At 44.5% G+C, this 23,181-nt stretch overlaps 1 protein-coding gene across 1 annotated transcript; it reads left to right on the forward strand.

Annotated features, from left to right (window-relative positions):
- Nucleotides 1–4,425: 4,425 nt before the first annotated feature.
- E2F7 (E2F transcription factor 7) lies at nucleotides 4,426–22,607 on the forward strand (the record flags this gene model as incomplete). The annotated part of the gene is made up of 12 exons (XM_082311208.1): nucleotides 4,426–4,506; nucleotides 7,811–8,086; nucleotides 10,071–10,239; nucleotides 13,115–13,399; nucleotides 14,049–14,207; nucleotides 15,266–15,403; nucleotides 16,224–16,418; nucleotides 17,063–17,147; nucleotides 17,757–18,276; nucleotides 19,159–19,429; nucleotides 20,656–21,080; nucleotides 22,431–22,607. The coding sequence occupies 12 exons, from the start codon at nucleotides 4,426–4,428 to the stop codon at nucleotides 22,605–22,607; spliced, it is 2,781 nt and encodes a 926-aa protein (XP_082167334.1).
- Between the last annotated feature and the right edge of the window lie 574 nt (nucleotides 22,608–23,181).

The raw sequence follows: 23,181 nt of genomic DNA on the forward strand, positions 1-23,181 counted from the left end.
ACCCTCCTTCTGTATTTTGGCCATGGCTACTGATGCCAAATGTCCATAGGATCACTTCTAATGCAACCTCTTCTGGCCGTTCTTGAACGTCAAACGGTCATGGCTACCGCCCGTGCCGGTCCGGAACATGCCCAGCCCCAGGCAGCCTGAGGTCATTGAAGGCTGGGAACTCCCAAGCTGCCCCAGGCAGGAGATGACACCTAAGCCAGCCCCAGCCCGGGAAACGATCGGCAACAGACACCAGGCACGCCGCTAGCTTCGCTGGTGAGAGCGCTGGTGTCCGCAGATTCCCTGATGGCTCAGCAACTGGGTGACTCAGTCTGGCTTTTAATGGAAATCAAACCTCATAATCTGATCTGTGCGGGGATCTGCCTCTTCCTCACTCACAGCTTTTGAGCTGAACTTTCAAATATCAGCCAAAACAGACAGAGAAAGATAATTTTCCAGCATAACTGAGCTCATAGGAAAAGGCAGCTGGGAAGAGGAGAGAGGAACTGCTAGGTCTTTGACCCGTCATACTTTTTGCATTACAAGAAGTCATACAGGTTTAGAGGTACTGATGTCTTCAGCCTATTCTGCGATAGAGAGCACCGTTGGATACATTGATGTGGTTTGTTTGTGTCCATGTCCTTTGCCAAAGGGATCGGCCTTCTATCACAAAGAATCGGCACCTTCATCTCTACCCTGCATGAAATAGTGTATTTTCAAGTCTGGACACACATGGAAGGAAATGAATGGGAATGTTTAATTCTTAATAATATTCACATTAAATAGAAAAATATATATATTAGTCCATGAATCACTCATGCAAAATTGTAAATAATCAGACAGGTGGTTTTGGTCCTGTAACAAAGTCATATAACAAAAACATTCAAGAACAGGCACTTGCACTTAAATTTGGTAGTCTCTTTGTTAACTCTTTCCTGCCATTTGTAGTAGATCCCCTGCGCACATAGAGATAGACATAAAATCACCTTGGAGCATATGACGATATATGTGCGTATGGCTGCAATAATTAATCTTATCTGATAATCAGCAAGCTTCCTTCAGCTGCTACAGCTAGGAAAGGAAATGTAGTGTCATAGTTTTGTTCTGATTAACTCACAACACGTTAACCAGTTAAGGTTTGCATTTCATTGTCAGAGGAGATTTGGATGTTTATTTCACTGAACAAAGAATTAGCTTATTAAATGCATTACAATACTGTGTATTGATCGTAAGGAAAAGATTAGTATTGATTAATGAATATAATGTGTTTTATATGTTCCTCACATTGTGTAGCAGCTTAACATGTTAATTCTGAACATTCTCGTTTCCGTATTACAGAAGAGTAATTACCGTAACCAAATCACTGCCAATACCTCCCATGAAAGGGGCTTCGCCAGTCTAAATACACATCAATGCCTCAGACTAAAAGAGCACCCAGTGTCCCAGACTAAAACAGTGAAACCCATTGCTGCTCCCGCAGCTGCCCATCCGGTGCTACATCTCGCTCCTCCCACCGTAGCCTATGTACGCCCCTCACAGCCCTTGCTGTACCCGGGGCCACAGTGGGCTCCAGCACCCCTCGTAGACACAGGAGTGCCCCCTCCCTCCCTCTGACTTTTTATTTTTCTGCTACTCGACCCCATGCTGGGCTCCACAACCCCTTCTGGGGCTGAATTTCACCTAGCAAACAGGCTGGGCTTCCAGCCCGTCAGAGATCTGACTCCCTTGTCTCATCTTCAACAGAGCGTGGGTTTTCCAGAACTGAGCTGTTACATAATTTCGGCCCGCTTCCTTGAAGGAGTCAGCAGCTCCGCTGCCAAGAATACTGGGCGTGTAAAACGTCAGCAAAATTAAATGAAGGTGTCAAACTTGATTCAAATTAGTTCTCCCTAGATGACTTGTAGAGAGCTTTAGTAGTAACTCAATTTATATTCAGAAGCATCCTTGACCTAAAGTAGGGGAAGTCACAAGCCTTGACCGTCGATTAAAGGCCCCAGGTCCGTTCCAGCAGCAAAATGACGGTGTTACAAGTCAGTAACATCTCAGCTAGAGGTGCCGCATTGCCTCATAGCCTGCAGCTGATGTTGACAAGTATCTGGACTTATGCCTCCCGGGTCTCATGCCAACCTACAGATAATTCTGCTTAATCACTTATAAATGACCAGATTTCTAAGGCCAGAAGCAATCGTTGTAATGATTAAATGACCTTCTATGGCACATGCCATGGTATTTCAGCAAGTGACTCAAATATTAAGGTCCTGACCACCATTAAGCTCTTAACCAGAAAGTCTCTGTACTAGAGCTGCAAACGCAGTTAGACCTATTAAACTTTCACAGCGAGTTAATGCCGTATCATAGATGTTATTAATTGGCAATGGATACACAATTGCCTGCGACAGATCTAAGACAAAGGTCTGAGAATGTGTTTTTCTAAGTAATTTTTGTTTCAGTAGATGGCTAAAGGGGCCAGATGGCAATTTCATATCACCAGAGGCGCAGCACACAAGCAGGTTCTCAGCTGCTAAACTCTCAACTTCTTTACCTCGGCCTAGAGTTCATGCCTGGGCACGTCAGTCTGTGACACGAGATTCTTGTTTAGATTTTCCATGACTCTGCATCTCTTACGATTCTCATGAGTCTGTTTTCAGAGTTCCTGTGAGTAAGAGCAGTAGTAATAGTTTACTCCTGAGAAATGTCTCTTTCCATATATAACTGCTACGGATCCAAATACATACTGAGAGACATACTTTGCAATTATGGAATTAATCTTCCTCTAGCCAATAGAAAGACAAAGGCTTAAAGGCGTAAAGGCTTTTTTTTTTTTTTTTCCCCTAATTAAAAAGAGGTTCTCTGGGAGGTTATATTTCATTCTCTTCAACAAACTGCGGTGTACTGGAACTTTCTGAAAAGAAAAAATTAGAGTCATTTAAGAGCGATTAAATTTAATGCAAGAGACTTAATATCTACCTGTTATTTACATCCCTATTGAAAAAACTGAGTTTTTCTGTTCTTTGAAAATTAACAAACAAATATTTTTATAAATTATCAGAACTGTGTACTGGAGTTTTTCTTCTGTGACAACTCATTACTAACTCATGAGTGATTTGAGAAGGAAATCCTCCTACGACAAAACAAGACAGGAATAATGCAGCAGCATGTCTGTCATTAGCATAACAAAAAAAATTATCTTAAGTACAAACTCAATTTAAAAAGCAAAATTAATTATACTGCATGGAGGAAATTTCTCCAGAACGGGTCTCAAGCTTAGAGCAATCACTTTCAAGTTTGAAGTAGTTCTGCATAGCAGAAAGCTATTATTTTGACAACTCTTCTGTCGTTTTTTCGTAACATTGTGTCTCCACAGTCAAAATAGGGCCAGCTGAAAACTCATCACTGCGCAGCTCCACAGGCTGCCTGGATTTGATGTGTTAACTTTGGACAAGGCTCTCTCCCGGTTCCTCCCTTATCTCGGTATGCTGTGAGGTACCAAGGGAGGGAAAACCACAGAGCAGGCTGACTCTGGGCTCATGAAAAGTTCCTTGTGTCCAGGCTGCTCCCCAAAGCCTCTGCTCGCTTTCTCTTCCCGGCAGCGGATCCGTTTCAGGGGCTGGCCGCGAAGAATCACAGCCCGGTCAGGACGCCCAGGGCTGCGCTGCAGGCTGCCTGCACCGGCCCCACGCCGAGCACCCCCCGAGCAGCGGCAGCACCCGCGGCGCCTCCTGCGAGCCGCCGGCCGAGCGACCGAGGCTGCACCCGCCTCACGCTGCCTCGGCCCTTCCTCCCCCCTCAGAGACCCAAGGACTGATCCAGAAGGCGCCGGGAAAGAGGGTCCCGTCCCCCCGCGCCGCCGCTTTCCCGTCAGGAATTACCCCCTCAGCGACACCCCCCGCCCCGCAGCGGCCCGGGGGGGAGCTCGGGCCCGACCCCCCCCCCCCCCGGCGGAGACACCCCCCGGCCCCACCTGCCGCCCGCCCGCCCCCGGGCGGCGCTTTCCCGCCGGCCAAGGGCGCGCCTGGCGCGGGCGGCCCGGCGGCGGGAGCGGGGGAGGGGGAGGGCCGCCGGCGACCGCGCGAAGAAAAGGAGCGAAGCGGCCCCGCGCGGGCGGGAGCCCCGTCCCGCGCCCCGCTTGCCGCGCGCCTCCTGCCCGCCCGTTGATTGGCCGGCCGCGCGGCCGGGGCTCCCCGGCGGGCCGCGCCTGATTGGCCGGATCGTAAAGCGATGTCTGAGGGCGGCTGGCGCGAGCGGCAGAGCCCCGCGCCCCGCGCCCGCCCCAGCCGGGCCGCCCGCCCGCCGCCGCGGTGAGGCCGCCCGCCGCCCCGGGAGCGCAGCCCCCAGCCGCGGCGCTCCCCTCGCCTCCCGCCGGGTTACGGGAGCGCTGCCCCGGGGCGGGAGCGGCTCCTCTTAAGGGCGGGCTAAAAGCGCCTTCTCGCTTTGCAGATGGAGGTGAGGGTCCTGGCGCTGCGGGACCTGGCGAGCGGCCGGCCGGGGCGGCGGGGCCGCGCGGAGGCGGCCCAGAAGGTGAGCGGGCGCGGGGGCGGCGGGCTCCCCTCGGGCGTTGCTCGCCTCTCCCGCTGCCGAGCGTCGCGGCGGCCCGGGCGCAGCGCGAAGCTCCGGGGGAGGGGGGCGGCCGGGGCCGCGGAGGGTTTGGGCACCCCCACCGCGGCGGCCCGGCCCGGCCCGAGCAGGGGCAGGCTGCCCCGGCCCGCGGGCTGGGAGGTGGGTCGGGCCGGGCCTGTGGCCCCGGGTTGTGTCCCTCTCTCGCTCCCCGTGGCAGTGTTTGGGGTGCTGCCCCATGGACCACCGCACCTGGTCTGCCCTGCCACGCTGGTCTGTGCAGCGGCATCTTACCTCTCGGCTCGGAGAGCATAGGGGTGTCCGGCGCTACCGTTAACATTAAAAAGGCGATCCAGTAAAGCAACCACGAGTCATGCCACCCTTGTCAGCAAGCAAAGTGATTCACTCTGGCATCATTCCCAGGGAAAGTGTTTTTAGTCTTCAGTTAGTAAGTAAAACTCACTAGGCGATCTCAAGCACCCCAGCGGCTACCGTGGGGTAAGGTGGAAGGGGCTTCTGTACAGACGCACCATCCAAAAGCTAACCAACACCAGGCCTGACATGACATGGCAATAGCATAGTCCTGTTCTTCAGCAGAAGTTTGAGCATGCTGATGCACATGTCCGCTATGTTTGCCCTCTGGCCTGTATCCATGCAGTGGCATTCCCAGGTCAGGAGGCTAAGCAGTGCCACTCGGCAAGGAACAAGCTCATCATTCCCCTCCTGCCCCACCAGCCAGGAGACAGGATATCTCACCTCAGGCATACCTTGCTCAGTAAGGTCTCCAGAACTAGACCCAATTCATGACCTGCTGTCCGTGCTCAATCTGAGTCCTCCAAAGATCACGTAGTTCTTGTCAGACGGCTCCTATTATCTCAGAGATTTGTTTCAATTCCTGCTTACGTACTAAGTTCATTAGGCCAGCCTTTCCTGTCCTCTTGTATTTGTAAGCCATCTCTGCTCATATCAAGGTTAATCTCGTACTTCTACCAACTGCCCTTGCAGGTTTTGCAGAATAGAGCTAGAAGTTCATAGACCATTGCAGCTACTGGAATAAAAAAAAAAAAGGGGGGGGGCGAGGGGGGTAAAAGCATTTCTTACCTTAGTAGGCAACTATGACAGTCAGGAAATAAAGATCTGAAAGGTTGATAGTAGACATGTGCTTCTCGTGTAGTCTCACTGCTTTTTTCATTGTGATATTTGCACAACCATGAAAATTTGAGGTAGTGGAACAGCAGGTTGCTTTACCTGCCCTCACTGCAGTTCCATTAGCACTAGGCATGGTGAACAGGAACTTGAGGGGAAGGTAGACTTTCTCCATTACAGATTAAGTGTTGATTCACTGCCAAATGTGAAATTGCAAGAATATATTGAGTGCCAACACTATGTGAACATATATTCCAAGAAGTACCATGGACTCTAAATTGACCCCTATTTATCACACTGTAGTAAGTTACAACTGCCTAACTGTTAATTGTAAAAGGAGATATATTTATTATATCCTTTTGGGTAATTCATATGTGAATGTATGCAGAAGTGCTTTTCATCAGTGCTTAGAGCACAATGCTTTTGATGTGCCAAATTCATTTCCAGTTTGAATGCTACAGAACTGCTCCTAGTAAAAGCCAGCTTCAGTTGTTACTAGAACTTCATTCTGCTTTCTAGCTAGACTGTACCTCATAAGATGATATTTGGAATCACCTATTTAAATATCTGTATCAGCTAGTGATAGCTGAATTGTTCCAAATAAAAGGCAAAACTTAGCTTGGGAAACTTCTTACAGCAAACAGATAGTAACTTAACATTTTCTTTCAGGCTATATTCCATTTCAGAATTGGACTTCTTGCAGCACAAAACAAAAAACATAATAACAATATCCAGCCTCAAATTTGCCATGTTAGATTTTTAAAACTCATTTTGAAGAAAAATGAAGTGCTAATCTTAGTCTGAGCAAGAAGACTTGCTCAGTTTGAGACCAACACCAAAAAAAGCCACAGCTAGACTGAAGAGCAAACAACTTCAAGCCTGATTTATAGTTTAAAAGCAGTTTTCTGTGGTTCCAAAGGCTTCACTCCCAATTCCAGCAGGTTATAAGCTCTGCTAGGTTTCCGATGATAACCTGATTTGCTTTCTCTCTCTCACTTGACTCAAGGTGCATACAATCATTTTAAGGGACTAAATCTAGAAACCACTGAGCAATATTAGCTGGAGTTCCAAAACACACGGTGTCCTGTTTGTAGGGTATTAAGGAGAATTAAGTGATAGGTGGACTATCTAAGAACAGAACATTGGTCTTCCTGGGCAAAAAGAAACAGTACAGCGTTCTGCATGGGCATTTCTGGAAGTCCTGCTCTGTGCCAGGTTTAGGATACCTGGAGCTCAGTTTTTGATATCCTGCAAAGAAAGCCAGTATGGCATCCTGTCTACTTCATTCCTGTAGTCTTCATGAGCTATTTGCACTAACAGGCTAGAGTGAAGTAGTGTCTCTTGTTGCTCAAAAACAGATCTCTCAGCTCAAGGATACCATTGATGCTTTCTTCAGTCAGGCCCTTGAAATAAGTTGATTTATAGTGATAATTCTTGCAGTAAGAGGAAGGGGTAAAATTGGACCCAAAGACAAAATATGAAAAAAGTTTGATTGCAGCTAGGGAATGTAGGGAGTTGAGCTTCATTCAAAGAATGATAAAAATCAGCTGATGAATTAGACTTTTCCTTCTAGCAGCTCCTAGCTGTAGTCAAGGAATAGTCATGGAGATTTTCTTTGTTGTTTTGAGCAGCAGATAGTGCAGAAGCAAAGCTTGCTTCACTTGCACATGAAGCTACATCCACTTTAGTTTGCCATTCTATGACAGTCCAAGCTGCATCCCCAGCATGGCTTTTCACTGGGGACCTTTCAAGCAGAACAATGTGTTTTCTTGCTAAGTGTAATGTGACCAATGCATTATTTCAGTTTTGATCCGATTTGGTGAATTATGTTCGTGAGCAATGCCGTCTTGTAATAACAGTCAGAGTTTAAAAGCCTGATAGGCCACAAGTTTGACTGGTTGACCTCAGGTTCTGTAATTCAGGGCAGTGTCTCATATACACTGCCTCCGGTACAGTAGCACGTAGAACATTTTACCGCTTCCAACAAAGGCAGAAGAACTGTGCTAAATATAGCTATGGATGCTAAGGCATGAGTCACTACAGTTACCTTCATAAGAACAATGAAATTGATTGTTGGACTGTTTTCTTTCCTGTTGTGTCTAAAGAACTTTGTTTTTAATAGGAAAACATATTTGATCGATCCAGGATGGCCCCAAAGACTCCCATTAAGAATGAACCAGTTGATTTATCAAAGCAAAAAGGCTGCACTCCGGAAAGAAATCCAATTACACCTGTTAAGCTCGTTGACAGACCTCAGCCTGATCCCTGGACCCCCACTGCTAACCTGAAGATGCTTGTTAGTGCTGCTAGCCCTGACATGAGGGACAGGGAAAAGAAGAAAGAGCTCTTCAGACCCATAGAAAACAGCGAGCAGAGTGACACACCTGGTTCGTTACAGGTGAGACTCAGAACATGATTACCTTATGTTCAGTTAGGACTCAGTCTTTCCTTAAGTTGTGCCTCAGTTTTCTTCCAGCTGGTCCTTTGCTCCCTATGGAAAACTGCAGAATTGTGAAATATTCCCAGGGACAGTTGCCTATGCAGGACTGGGTGAGCAGCAGGACTTTCAAAGACTAAAAGTAACTGTCATACTCATAACTGACCTGAGACCCCTTGAGAGCCTGAATATTACTTAAAAGGACAGTGAAGGAAGTAGAACTTAAATGCGTGATTTTTCCCCACTTTCAGTACTTCTGATGCTATTTTCTGAACTGCATTAGAAAGAAAATTGCCAGATCATTTTAAACAGACAGGCAGCATTTTCAAAAGCAATTTGACAATGGTGAGGGCATATTTTTCAACATACTTTTGAAATCTTATACCTTGTCCACAACAGCCCCACAGAGTGGTCAGTTAAAACCTCTCTCCCCCTTTCCACCCCAGCCCCCAAACTAGTAGTCAGACAGCATGGTCAAGTGTTTGGAAGATTTGTGCTTCTCGAGACTTAGGCAATGTGGGGGCTGATCCCTGTCTTGCTTTAGGAAGCCCATCCATGGAGAGGATGATGTGAGGTCATAATAAGCATCATACAGTTTTCTTCCTTCACACTTTTTATTGTTCCAACCACTGCTTTCCTTCTCCTGGATTATTTCTTGTAGTATATCCTTTGGTGATTTCAGTGAGAGGAAGATAGTTCTGGGGTTCTTCTACTGAGAAGCATCATTTGATAGGTACAGATCACTCTACAAGTTAGATTTTACAGCATCTACAGTGACAGTAGTCTGGAAAATTCTCCAGTTTACATAGTCATAAAGGAACAAACAGTTCTCTAAAGATAATTCCTAACATAGCTTCCAGTAAGTAAAAAATAGTCAGTGTTAAAGGTTAGTTCATTACCACTCCAAGCCTGCTAAGACCATTTAGCATTTTTGGGGTGGCTATTATAGAGGATTCAAATATTTTCTACTTAGCAAAACTTATATTGCATAATTTTCTCCACACAGAAAGTTAACTTACAAGAGATGTAAAAGTGCTACTGTAACAATATTATTTCCATACCATATAAAACTCAAAGAATTCAATCAGAGCAACAGCCTGATTGAGCAACAAGGTCACTTAGTCACAACCAGCAAAGGACAGTTAAGATCTCATAAGCAAGGAAACTTGGGTTTCAACAGCTGCCACCACTCTCAGCTTTTCTTTGCCAGAGGGCAAGATTTTTTTTTTCCTTTTTTTTTGACACAGAAACAAAACCCAAAAGTTACCAGTGCATAAAAACCCTCCATCATTCTCATTTTGTAATAAATAAACATACCTCTTCATACATTCTTGCCATCACAGGGTTTTTTTCCCCTGCAGGGACAGAAAGATCATATTCAGGCCATCCTACAGAGTTCACTTAAGCTAAAAGCTTGCCTGAGTTTAAGGTTCAGAGACTGGGTGGTGCCTTTTATAGTCTCTTAGCATCATGCCCCGCCTCCCCAACCCCTGTTTTCTTAAAGTTATAGAGGCACTGTAAAGGGCAGTAAAATCTCTTGAAAGAGGAACTCTTTGATGGCTTGTGCGTCTTCTGGTTTATTAGATCCAGAGGTGTTTGAGGGAATATTCCTCCTCCTCTCAAAAAGAAATATTCTTTCCAAGTAGGATCTTACCATCTGCTAGTCTTGGGTGTTTGGTCTTACTGTTTTGTTTCCTTATGCATAACCATTACTTTACGATCTTGCAGATAAGAGTTTTTCTGTAGATATCTTGTGTAATGAACTAAAAGGAGCTTGCAAGCAAAAATGTGTCACCCAAGTGCTCTGTGCTTACAAGGAGTCCATGTTTTTTTCCTTATTAGAAAGTCTGAGCTTAAAAATTGCTAACATCTGAAATATGCCTTGCTTGGCTATGCCTTGCTTCTAAAGCTCTGCACTAAAGGGTTAACATTTATTTTTTCACAGTATGATATGGTAGACGACAGCACGGTTGATGAATTTGAAAAACAGAGGCCTAGCAGAAAACAGAAAAGCTTAGGACTCTTGTGCCAAAAGTTTCTAGCTCGCTATCCAAGTTACCCATTGTCAACAGAAAAAACTACTATTTCTTTGGATGAAGTGGCTTCAATTCTCGGTATGTATACCTGCAAACATGTGGTAACTGATCACCTGGGGTAAACCGACAGGAGGGCCTTCAAAAGATCATCCTTCTTACAGGGTACATTCAAGGTCTGCCTTTCCCTGGATCTGGATGCTCTTCTAATCACACTAATGAAGAGTTGGAAATGCCTAATATTGCTAAGTGTCTTTACTGCTTGATAACACTACCATTTTGAAATCTGCTTTCTGACAGTACTTTTTACTAGAAGGATCTATCCTCCAGCTGTTTACCAACTTTGTTGCTTTCTTAAATTTTCAACTTGCTGAAGACTGAAGGAGTTATGAGTTGCAAACCCTCTGAAAGAGGACTTATAAACAACAAATTTTGTCAAAGTGGACCATTTGGGGAAACATTTGCAAACTAGGAGATGCAGGAAATCAGTTGGGTTTACTGTCAGACTTAAGTAATGTGCCAGTTACCAGGAGACCTTCAAGAGCAGAATGAGAAAATGTGTTGTATTGAGGTAGCAAAAAGGTACTGAGTAGCCTATTTGCTGGGTCTGCTGTTAGCTTTTGTCTCAGTTAAAAGATTAATGAAATATCTGAGAGAATTAATAAAAATTGGGAGAGAGGACTCAGTCAGGTCACACCACTAACAAAAAGATCCAGGTCCTTGGAGAGGTTATCTCTTTGCTAGGAAGGGCTTTACAAAATTGGACTTAAATATTGTATCTACATTTAGAACTTGGGTATTTAACAGAAAAGAGGTAGTCAAAATGAAATGTGTCTGTTTTGGGAAGAAAGGGAACAGAAGAGTGATGTCCTCTGTGACTCTGGTAAGAAAGTCCTTGAAATACTCATTTATTTGCCTTGGTAATGGGAAGTGGAAATAGGAGAGAATTCAAATGAGGTAAATAGTTAAATAGGTTATTTTTTAAACAGGTTGTTGTTTTAGATTTTGCAGTTACTCCTTTCTGTATTTGCATGAGATGCTCATGCTCCAACCTTGTACAGCTGAACATGAACAGTGCTTTATGCTGTGTTGGTAGTGGCGTTACCTTGCTTTCCTAAATACTAGAAACTTTGTTTTAAAACTTACTGTTGGGGATTCTACCTTCCAGAAGGCTGTGTGTTCGTTCTTGTACCTTTGGTTTTCACTTCCTTGCTTGCCTGTATCCACTTGCTTCAGGAACCACAAAATTATTCACTGCTGATGTTGCTGCTCTCTGTGTAACAAATGATGGTTGTAATACAGCTTTTGTTACAAATGTCTGTTACTTTGTTCACTGAAGACCTATGGAAAGATCACAAAGGGAGCTACCCTGCTGGTGCCTGACAGACACCAGGATATGTGTAGCACTTTTCTTTTTCCGGAGTACGTTTCACTCCTAGAGTACTGCATCCAGCTCTGGGGTCCTCAGCACAGGAAGGACATGGACCTGTTGGAGCGGGTCCAGAGGAGGGCCACAAAAACGATCAGAGGGATGGAGCACCTCTTCTATCAGGAAAGGCTGAAAGGGTTGGGGTTGTTCAGCCTGGAGAAGAGAAGGCTGCAGGGAGACCTTATTGTGGCTTTTCAATACTTAAAGAGGGCTTATAAGAAAGATGGGGACAGACTTTTTAGCAGGGCCTGTTGTGATAGGACAAGGGGTAATGGTTTTAAACTAAAAGAGGGTAGATTCAGACTAGATATAAGGAAGAAATTTTTCAAAATGAGGGTGGTGAAACACTGGAACGGGTTGCCCAGAGAGGTGGTAGATACCCCATCCTTGGAAACATTCAAGGACAGGCTGGATGGGGCTCTGAGCAACCCAATCTAGTTGTAGAAGTCCCTGCTAATTGCAGGGGGGTTGGACTAGATGACCTTTAAAGGTTCCTTCCATCCCAAAGCATTCTATGATTCTGTGATTCTAAGATCTCCACACACTTCGAAATACTAATGACTTGTTTATCCTAATATCCATTTGAGGCTGGGAAATATTATCCATATTCTCCAGATGGGTAAACAGATGCATCAAGAAGTCTTTCAAAACTTTTCCCCTTGGCTAGCAGTTGTTCTGCTCAGCTGATGTTAACCGTTATGGGATTTCTGGTGCAGATGATGCCAGCAGCATATAGTGCGCTGTGTTATGTTTAACAGCCATGCTTCAAACAGCGCTGGACGTGAGTACTCGGGACAGTGAGCAGAGCCACTGGCCTGTTCATATTCAGTCCCCAGCCTGGCTCACGTCAGTCAGGCTGAACCCAAGTTGGACATATTTCATAGATTTCCCAGACCCAGCCAGCACCAAGGACTTGTTTCTGCTGCATTTGGGAAGAGCGTGTCTCATTCTCCAGTGCTTTTCACCTTGTGAAGCCTTTGACACTCCTTTGCTTGGTACGTGCTTAGCAAGTAATTGTGCCATTGAAAATGCAAGCGGAGGACCACACTCCCACTGGTTCCTGGACTTTCATGTCTACCCTCTGCCAGTGCCAGGCTCAGACACTTTCCTGCCCTCTGTTACACACAGGTTTGTGTACAGGTCTGTTTCTGAGCTCTGAAGCTCTCTGACAAGAAAGGCCAAAGTGCTCTGAAAACCTCAGGACAGTCTAGATAGGTCTGAGTGAGTGGGGCTGGGCAGACTGCAATCAGTTCTTCTAAACACAGTGTAGGTGCTTTAAGCTGAAGCCATGGCTGGGCCGCCAGTTAACAAAACAGACAAAGAACATCATACCATGGGGCTTGCCATACATAAGTCAGTTTTTAATTCTGCAAATTTGGATGGATCTAATGTAATGTGTCCAGGTGAACAGTGAAAAATGTGTTGTGAACACTCAGTATTAGCAACAGCCTATTCTGCTTCTGCTGAAAAGCATGTTACAACTAGATGAGCATCTATGTCTTTTTTGTTTCCCCCTGCTTAAAACAGGAGTTGAGCGGAGACGAATTTATGATATAGTGAATGTCCTGGAGTCATTGCACTTGGTTAGCCGTGTGGCCAAGAACCAGTACTGTTGGCATGGCCGGCACAACCTAAGTCAGACTCTGAAAACGCTTCAGGAAGCAGGAGAGCTACAGTATGGAGAGCTCATGACCTTTTTCCAGCACAAGGAGCAGGACTTGGAGTACAAATTGGGAGAACGGAAAAAGGAAAGTATTCCAGATTCTCAAGACAGACCATTACTGGACTTTTCAGAACCAGATTGTACCTCTGGTAAGATAACTAATATGCATGATGCGATACACAGGCACAAGTCTCTTTCTCCAGTTTATTATGCAACTTTTTCCCTTGCTTTGCTTTTAAATTAAATAATACAAAATTATTCCTTGCATAAAGGTGCTGAATTCACCGCAGAGGTGACAGAATTCTTCCTTCTATCCTGTCCCTAGCATAGGTCTCAGGATGGATTTTTCCCTCTGTCCTACAGACTGGCAGGAGCTTCTGCCAGGCACTCCAGTTCTTCCTTCCCCACCCGTACCTGACAGTAAATGCTTTATCCTGACAGAAGGTGCCATCTTCCATTTGTCCAGTGTTTGCATGCTGCCCATATAATACATAGTGTTTTAAGTTACAAAGTCCATTGGAGTCACAAAATTATAGTGGTGCAAAACTGTGTAACGTAACATAGAATCAGCTTTGGAATTTGACTTTCTAAAATCTATTTCTGCAAGCTTTAATTTTTGTTGCCTTTTGAAGAGAAACTTCTGTCTGCATTACTCAGTTGTCTGCTGCCTTTCAAAAGATTTCTGCTTCCTGACAAGCAAATACTTTACCCCTTTTGCATGCGAGAAACCTACTTGCTAATTTTCTGTCTGTAATGGATGACATCTGCTAAGAGGCTTGGGTATTATTTCTAACGCAGCATCTGCAAACAGCAGAAAGGACAAGTCGTTGCGGATTATGAGCCAAAAGTTTGTCATGCTGTTCCTTGTCTCCAAGACCAAGATAGTCACTCTGGACATCGCAGCAAAGATACTGATAGAAGAAACACAGGATACAGCGGACCACAGCAAATTTAAAAGTAAGCTGGCTGATAAGAGATGAATCAATTGGTCAGTGAGTAAAGAAAACAGGGGCATGTTTGGACTGACGCCAGCAAGTAACGGCAAGAGCAGGTCAGGAATCTTTTGCTGAAGTATGGTTTGGGTTTTTTTAATTGCAAATGCCAGTTTGTGAAAACAGAGTTTTTGGGATGGGGAAGAGTCAATTTGACAATTATCTCCAAGTTTTAACTTCAGAATGAAGAAAAATCTTTTTTTTTTTTGTTTGAACTTTTTTTCATATTTTAACCCTGTCTCCTGCACCATTCTGAATGACATTTCAGAACTTACTGAAATGAAACATGTTTAATGGAATTAATTTTCTTCTCTGCAGAAATGTGTTACTTCTCCTTTTCACCCCAGAAAACTTTCACAGCTGGATGGCGCACTTTGCTTTTCAGTTAGTGGGGATTAGTACTTAGATCCCCTGAACAACTCAGCACTAGTAAATAATTCTTCTAAAATAAAGACTTTTATTTTAAGTCTTTAAAGTACTTTGAAAATAAAGTACTTGCACTTCAGTCTTAAAATTCTACCAGGAAGGATGTGAGAAGTTTAGCTGGACAACCTGTGGGTATCATATTTAGCTCAAATATGTTATTTATTGGAGTCACAGTGTTTTTTCTAACAGCATTACACTTTTAAGACGATAAATATGTGTCGTCTTGTGATCAGCTGTGCACTCATGTGCCTCTTGCCCCCAAGTGCTTGACTTTACCCCACATGGAGGTAGCTGCCTCTTCTGGGCAAGCTGATGATGTAATCACTCCCTAGCCCATTTCCATCAAAATGAGGTAGGTGAGCTTAAACCTGAGCAGCTAAGATGGTTGAGCAGCTAAGATATGAAGAAGCAGTGACAAGCAGGTGGGAGCTGGCATGGCGGGTTTCACAGGAGGTGGGTTAAGTCCGTCACCATTTGGTTTTACCCACCTTGTCTATGAGAGCTGTGGTGATATTCTGGAATGCGAGTACCATGTAAATATGTACTGTATGCATTGTAAACGTTACTGTCTTGACTATTTCTGCCCTTTCTTGTTAGCAAAGGTACGAAGACTGTATGATATCGCCAATGTTCTCACCAGCCTAGGCTTGATCAAGAAAGTGCATGTCACGGAGGAACGAGGACGCAAACCAGCCTTCAAGTGGATTGGGCCTGTGGAATTCCCTGGAAAGACTGGTAATTTGTGTAGCTCACATCACCTTTCTTATTTGTTTTGACAATCTTTTCCCAAGTGGTAATAGGTTGTTTTCCATGTGTAAAGAATAGCTTGGCATTCCTTGTCCACCCTGTGATTATTAACTGTTGGCCAGCCCAACATTTGCCCTTGTTAGACTTTACACTCAAGGGCTGGAGCTGTGGAGGGATGTTGAAGGATACTGTGTCTTGCTGGTATTTTTACACTGACTTACGTAACTGTGTGAATAACCGTATGAATGGTAGAGCAATGGCAGATAACGCCTACATCTCCAAATCTGGGTCCACAGCTTTTCTGGGTTGCAAAATCTCAGTAATTCTGTTGGAATTAGACAATGAATTATTGTCTTTGTAAGGGGACTTACCAAGGTAGAGCAGGGCTGTTTCTTGCATGTGTCCCCTCGCATAAAAGGTTTGTCTACAAAGAAGGAGGCGGTGGGCCAGAACATCTCTGTAAGCTGCTGATTCTTGGCTAGAAGCCAGAGCAAAGGAAAGCTCTTTGCTAATGTATTTGGTTCAGGGCAGTGCCAGGACCAAGTAAAAGTGAAGGATAGTGTTGATGCCATCTTAGTACCCTTTCTCCTTCTGGGTGTGCTGCTGCAGCGGCCATAGAATGGAAAGGAGGGAATCCCTTATCTTGTCTATCGGTGCTTACCGAGCTTAGGTCTGCTTCAGTGTTGCGGGATTTGGGACGGTATAGAGGTTACCTCTTCTCTTATGGCCAAGTTCAGTAGCATGGCAGAAGCCTAAATGATGAGCTGTGTTCCCTGAAGGACTGTTGTACAAAATTATGTTCCTGCAGATGAGCCAAGAGGGCATAGGCCAACATCTGATCCTCTGCCAGGGCCACAGAGAGGAGTCTGTGCCCCGCATCAGATCTGTGCTGCTGGAAAGCAAAGGTTTACACGTCATGCTTCATTTAATGGCGCACAGCCTTCTGAAGGGACCAGAAGGAAGGTCAGTTCTGAGCCCAACAGCCCACGTCAAGAGAGGAAAGGTAACTACTAAGGAAGCATGTTCTTTGGTATCCCACTGGATCTGCCCAAATGTGGGCCCACCAATTTAAGGCACTTGATTGGGTGAATCAGCCTAATTAAATATGTGAATTACCCTTGGGAGGTGCCTCTATTTCTCCTGTCCATGTGATGAGACTTCTGTTTTGGACCCTCCAGTCAAGTGCCTAAAGTTAGATGAGATGAATCTGGGCCATACTGCCTTGAATCTGCAGTTTGTCTTCTGGTAAACGTTTCTGTTCTCCACTAACTGCAACTATACTACAGTTTCTTCTGTTAAAATTTGGTATAGATAAAGAAAGATTCTTCAGTAAAAAGAGCTTGCTTTATTTTATGGTTCCTAATATAGTAGAGTTTACTGTAACAATCTAATGGATAGCTGTTAAAACAGATAAAGCAATTACAGGGCTTTTCACAGTTCCGTGTTATAGGAAATGATGGTATCGAGCACCTCTCCGGTGGGAATGAGAGTTCCGAGTGTCTTGTAGGTTCTGGCTCTAGGTGATTAGTGAATGTTATAAAAATGTGCCAGGATAGAAAAATTATATCAATTATTTTATATGCCCAATATCAAAATATGTTTGGTAAACCTACGTGTTATTAACTGAATGCTCCTTTGTCCTTTCAGCCTGTATTGTGAATTCAGATGAATATTGCTCCAAAATGATAAATCTAGCAGCTGTCTGCAGGCAGAAAATAGAGGAAGATACTAGGTAGGTTGGTCTTAACTCCTGTCCAGTTTCAGCTTCGTGCTTGTCATGTTTAGTTCAAGGCTAGATTCCATTGACTGGACCAAGATAGAAAATTGCCAGAGAGTCTTGTTATTACTATTTTAATGCTGATAGGTCTCAGCGTGGCTTTTTTTCTTTTTGCGACCAATTTATACCCACCTGTACTTGTACCACTGTTGTCCTTTAGCTTCAGTAGTTCTTCATCTTATGTCTGTTTATATAGGTCATCCCTGCCTCCTTTCACCTGTTGTCTAGGCAGGCCGAGGAAATCATGAATGCGTGGAAGAGCCTCTCTCTCATATCAGTGGATATTCTCTATACATATCCTAATTTGAATGCATTTGTGAATGATTGACTCTAGTCAAATGCAACCGAAAGCATTATTGCTCTGCCAAAAAACTGATAAGTCTGCTGCTTTGTAATTAGAAATAATAAAAAGTGAGCCTCCTTGTAAACTGTGTAAAAGTAGTGATTTGGGGGAGGAATTTTTCCACATTTATGTCCAACAATGTACCTGTTTGCTTTTAAGGATAAAATAGGGATTTCATTTTGGACTAAATGTTTTTCCTCTTTTCATTACTTTTTTTTTAGGAATAGAGCTTGTGCCACAGAAACGATATCAAATTCGGCAAGGAACCCAAGCATAACCTCACCTCTCTCCCTTCTTCCAGTTCCTGGGAACTCTGATTTTTGTGTTAACCCTTTGCCTCAGGCAGTTTTCCCTGTGGTTCAGGCAGATGTGCCAAGCCTCTCGCTGCCAAATGGCATCAGCAGCCAAGCTCTACACCCTTCCACGCCAGCAGCCTCCAAAACAGAAAATGGAAAACCTACCCTGCTCCCCAACCAACCCTTCCTGTGCTTCCCCTCTTCATCACTTTTTATGTTGTGTGGCGGTCTTCAGGAAAATAACTTGAGGGACACCCTGCCTGCCACAGGAGATATGGGAAACAGGAGGGCAGAAGCTCAGGCCGCCGTACCTCCAGCCGCTTGCCAGAAACGCAGCTCCCGCAAGTGCGCATCGCCCTCTGCACCTGTAGATGATGAAGAGCCAGCTGCTAAAAAGCAGACCATGGAACAGAGTGATGTGCCCCTCTCACTTGTAGTACCCAAGGTAAAAAGTGAATTTCATTATCACTTAGGCTTCCTGTTAGCGAGGAAATACTTTTGCCCAAGACAGTGTTTTCAGGAGTGAAAATTCACTACACCACTCTTGTTACAGATACAAATGCTGCTTCCCACATGTGAATAAAATTGTAAGAGTGCTGTGCCAGGCACTATAGGCATTAACTGGGAGATGTTTTCACACTACCAGGGGAAAATGGACTGTGATTGCTTTGCATAGTGAAGCGATGGCCAGCTGTTCTTTGTAATCAGTGTCCTGATCATTGTCTTCAACAAAACAGCCTGCCAGAGGGGAACAAATCAATGTGACTATTACTGCTCATCTTCCCCTGTTAGCCTGGGCTTTCCCAGACAGCAGCAGCATTCCTTACTCCACTGAGCTACAGCAAATGTGGTTTGTACTTTCCCCTTTCTCTCCAGCCTGAGTCCCTCTCTCTCATGCCCAGTGTTGCCCACAGCAGGCTGGAGAGAGAGGAGATGATGGTGAAGGTGAAGTGCATCTGTCTCACATTTTTATTAGCTACTGAAAATGGGGGTCAGGCTCAAGGTCGTATCAGTGTTTGAATATAAGCCATTTGAAATAAGTGTTTTTCCTTATCAATAAAGAGAAATGAATCCCCAAGCTCAGGTATTTCTTATCTAGTGTCTCCAAGTACTGTCTAGTACTCCAAGTACCAAGGGCTTAGGAATTGCTAATATTGCTCTTCAAACCCTCAAACAAAATTTTAAACTTGGTGACTTGCTAATGAGTTTTGTGCTGCCCCTTTGCACAGGTGCGCCTTTTACTCTGTAGCTGAGGAAAGTGCATAAGAGACATTGTACTGTGTTATTTCAGTTTGGACTTATCATTTCCTCTTTTGTTTTTGCTTAGAAGCTTTTTGAGTCACCCAAGGCAGAATCTGGCCCAGGAAGTGGCTGTACATCTGCTGAACATCTAGAAGCTTTTCATCTTCACCTTGCCAGTCCTGCTGCTCCAGAGGCTGCAGACAAGGAGTCTACTAAGCCTTTAGATTCTCAGGAGCAAGAAAAACGGTCTCAGAATAAAGACCCTGATGAATCCTCTCTGGGAAAAGAGCACATCTCTAAAGAAAATGCCAATCAACCTTTCCTACCACAGTATCTTTATGTTCAGCCTACTGCTGGTAAGGACAGCCCTGAGATCTAGCGGCACTCACACTTGTGCTTCACTGAGCTGTTCAAATAGGGAGACCTACAGATAGGTGAATAAGTCTATATTTGGCACAAAAGCTGTCAGCAGTTCTGTAGTAGTTTAATAGCTCTGAATTCTCTTGACTCCAGATGAACTGTTGCTTCTGTGAAAATGCAGGCATTTTTCTGAGGTACCCAAACATTAATAGAGACGAATAATGTTGGGTTTGCATGCTTGAATTGTGTGCAGAAAAAGAGACACATATCCAGCATTGAAAACTCGGACGAGCTGGAAGTATAGGTTTGGCAGTAAGGCGGCCAGAATAGGGCAGCAGCATCCCCCTGAGTAGTTGAATTTAGTCATGTATGAACTTTGTACTGTCTTGTCATGTGCATCATCGGGATAACCCCACAAAAACTGAAGCACTGGGAGTGTAGCCAGGCCTGCTTGTAGGACACAGTAGGGATGGGGAGGAAGTAGCTGAAAATACTACAAGAGGATTTCATGCCCACCAGTTTGCATGCCTGTGTTTGTGTGGAGTGCAGGAGTGTTTCGTGGGAACAGAATACATGTGGCAGATTTCCATGACTACTGCTTTAGTATTTGATTAATTTGTGGCACAGAGTGGGGTCTCTGGAATGTCACTTATAGGATGGAGACGCTCAGTTTGAAAATGTTGATCCTGTTGTTTTGCAAGGTCAGACAAACTGGGAACTGGAGCAGCTTCTGTTTCAAAACAGTATTTCAGCCATTCTCAGGAAAATTAGAACTTTTGGGGTGTATCTTTGTGGGTGTTTTCCTTTTTTTTTATCTCTCTTATTAAAAGCAATGCATATGTTTTCATATAGCAGAGGATATGATTCCTGTTAGTGAAAAAAGAGTTTATTTAGCCAAGATGTTGCTTGTAACTGAAGTTAGAAGCAGAAAACAGCAAGGTGTGTGGTTGGTACTTAATATGAACAAAGTAAATGGATGCAGATATAGTGAACAGGCAGTAGGGGGGGAGATGGAGGAAGGTAAGGAACAAGAGCTTGACAGAAGAGGCTCAGATTTGTGACACTTTTCTTCCTCCTTTTTTCTTCTTTTTGTCACAGTTTTCTTCCTGGGCAGCCTGTCTCTTTGTTGTCATCCCTCTTTCCTGTTCTAGATGAAGTTATAATAGCTTAATTCCAATTTGTCAACTGTATTAATGCCTTGCTTTTTCTTTCTTTGGTTTAGGATTAAGCAGTTTTAATTTCCTGTTCTCTGCAAACCAAGCCCCTGGTGCTATCAGCCTGGCTGCGAGCCAGTTACCTTCTCTGAGCGTCCCCTGTGTCGTGGTGCCGTCAGCAGCCTTGGCTTCCTTCCCTCTCGTCTGTTCTCCCACAATCACCAGTCCTCTTTCCCCAGTTCCCGATGGCTCCTTCTCAGCTGCCGCCTCCATGAATTTCAGTATGTCTGGCCTGGCATCAACAACGCCTGTTTTCATAGGCACCACGGCAGTGGTTACCCCCAAGGTCTCACCCGCGCCTTCGGTGGACGCCCAGCAACCAGCTCATCCCGCTCTGCACCTGAGTCCCGTGCTCGCGAGGTCTTGCGGTGCTGTGAAACTGGACTCCCCCGTGTGTATGGGGCATCCGGTGACCCTTCTGAAGCTGCAGCAGGTAAGAGCGAACGGTGATTGAGTGACGATGAAACAGCGGTGCCAGGTCACTGGGACTGAAGGCAGCTTGCGCTGCAGGCTGGTGCCGGTGCGGCAGTGGTGAGTTGGCACGCTGGGAGCTGGTGTCTTGCGCTCAGTTTGCGTGTCCGTCTGTAGTGATGGCAACGCTGGGGACAGTGTTAAAGACGTAGCCCAGCATAGCCCGTCTAGCCCTGAACAGTGAACTGGTGAGTTTTAAAAATCTTACAGGAATTTTAAAATCATAAAAATCTGAATCTTTAAAAATCTTACAGGAATAAAAAAAAAAAAAAGTTACAGGTTTTTTCCCCCAGAAATCCAAGTCAGCATTTTTTCCGCATTTGATGCTATCGTTGTGTGTTATGCAGTGGCTACAGAAACACATTAGGTGGACAGGAGGATTGTTTGTCATAATTCAGGAGTCAGCTGGCTGCAACACTTCTCAGGTAGTAGTGTCCTGGGTTACCTCCTTACACCTGTTCTGATGTCGCTTCACTAAAAAATGGAAACATAATAGCAGCATCAGAACTGGGGGAAAGCAACGATTCTTGTGGCTTTTGTTGATCTTTTTAATAAAGATATTTTAAAAAATCTACCATAGAAAAAGACTTTTCAAGTAAAAAAAATGAGACATTCAAAAGTGAAGAAGGACTCATTTATCTGAAGTACAATGAGTGATGTAAAACAGTCATGTCACGCTGTGTTACCTGGGTCTTTACAACGATTAGCAGTGACATTTTGGCACTAGTTTAGCTTACATTCTTAAATCTGTGATTTGTTTTCCTGTTGTCTAATGCAGTGACAAATAGATTGAACTTTTGGAAGCTTTGTGAATGTTACTTTATGTTTATCTTATTTGAGCTTTAGAAAAAGGCTGTAATAGAGACTGGTTGGCAGCCAGTCTGATTATGGATACTAGCATTAGAGGTTACAGTAGAGTGGCACTTAAAAGAGAAGTGGCCAGGGTTTAGATCTGTTTTGATGCTAACAAATAACAAAAGCGAGCAAAACATCAAGGAAGGGAAAGAGCCATTTAAGCTAAAGGACAAGACTAGCGTAAGAATGAATGAACAAGTCATGAATACATTTAAGTTGGAAATGAGATAGAGGCTTTCAGCTCCCAGCAATGATGTACTGGCAGACAGTTCCAGAACAAAAAGCAGGGGCAAAGCCCGTAGCTTTTCATGTGGAGTTTCTGAAAAGATGTGTGACATGGTTCCCTATAGTAGCAGAGTACAGGGCTTAATGTCTACAAGCTGTCTTCCGTTTGCGTGCTTGCGTGTAGGCTTTGAGAAAACCCTACTGAATCACTTTGGTTTTGTTTCACAAATAGCCTTCATCAACTCCCCTCACTCCCAAGAGCATTCGTCCTGCACGTCATGAGGCATTTTTCAAAACTCCTGGAAGTCTTGGAGACCCTGTTGCATGGAAGAAAAATGAAGGCAACCAGACAAGAAATGGCAGCTCTGTGCAGAGGAGACTGGAAATCTCTAGTACCAGCCCTGACTAACTCCACTCGTTGCAAAGGGTGGGCAGATTGTCCTAGGACCCTGTATCGATTACAAGAGAACAAGCTCTTATCTGGCAAGAAGAGTGCGTTAAAATGTCATCCCTTTTTGCATGCTTCCCCGCTATCTATTCACCCACCGGTTCTGTTAACCACCTTCTTCACAAATCATTCTTGGTACTGAAAACCTTTTACTGAATTGTTCCTTCAGTACTGATTTGAATTCAGATGCTGTGCTCCACACGGCCTTGTGGGCATCAAATTGTATTTGGGGTTTTAATTTGGAAAACTCTCTTTATTGCTGTGAGGAGATGAGAACAGATTTCCTTGGAGTCCCCAGGGGTTCTTTATTCATGGTTTTAAGTGAGATGTCTAGCACTTATCTGGGGCAAGCATTTTTTTTTTTGCATGTACTCTACTTACCCTGAGTAAATCTGTGGTGAAATTGATAAACTCCTGCAGTTGCGAGAGCAACTGCTTCCTTGGTTCCAATCTGTCAAATCCTGCCTCTGCAGTGCAGCCTCATGCTATTTATTTTGTACCTTGGAGTGAGATTTAGTGCAAAAAAGTTTTTTTT

Source organism: Platalea leucorodia (assembly GCF_965183815.1).
Source record: "Platalea leucorodia genome assembly, chromosome: 4".
NCBI lineage: Eukaryota > Metazoa > Chordata > Aves > Pelecaniformes > Threskiornithidae > Platalea > Platalea leucorodia.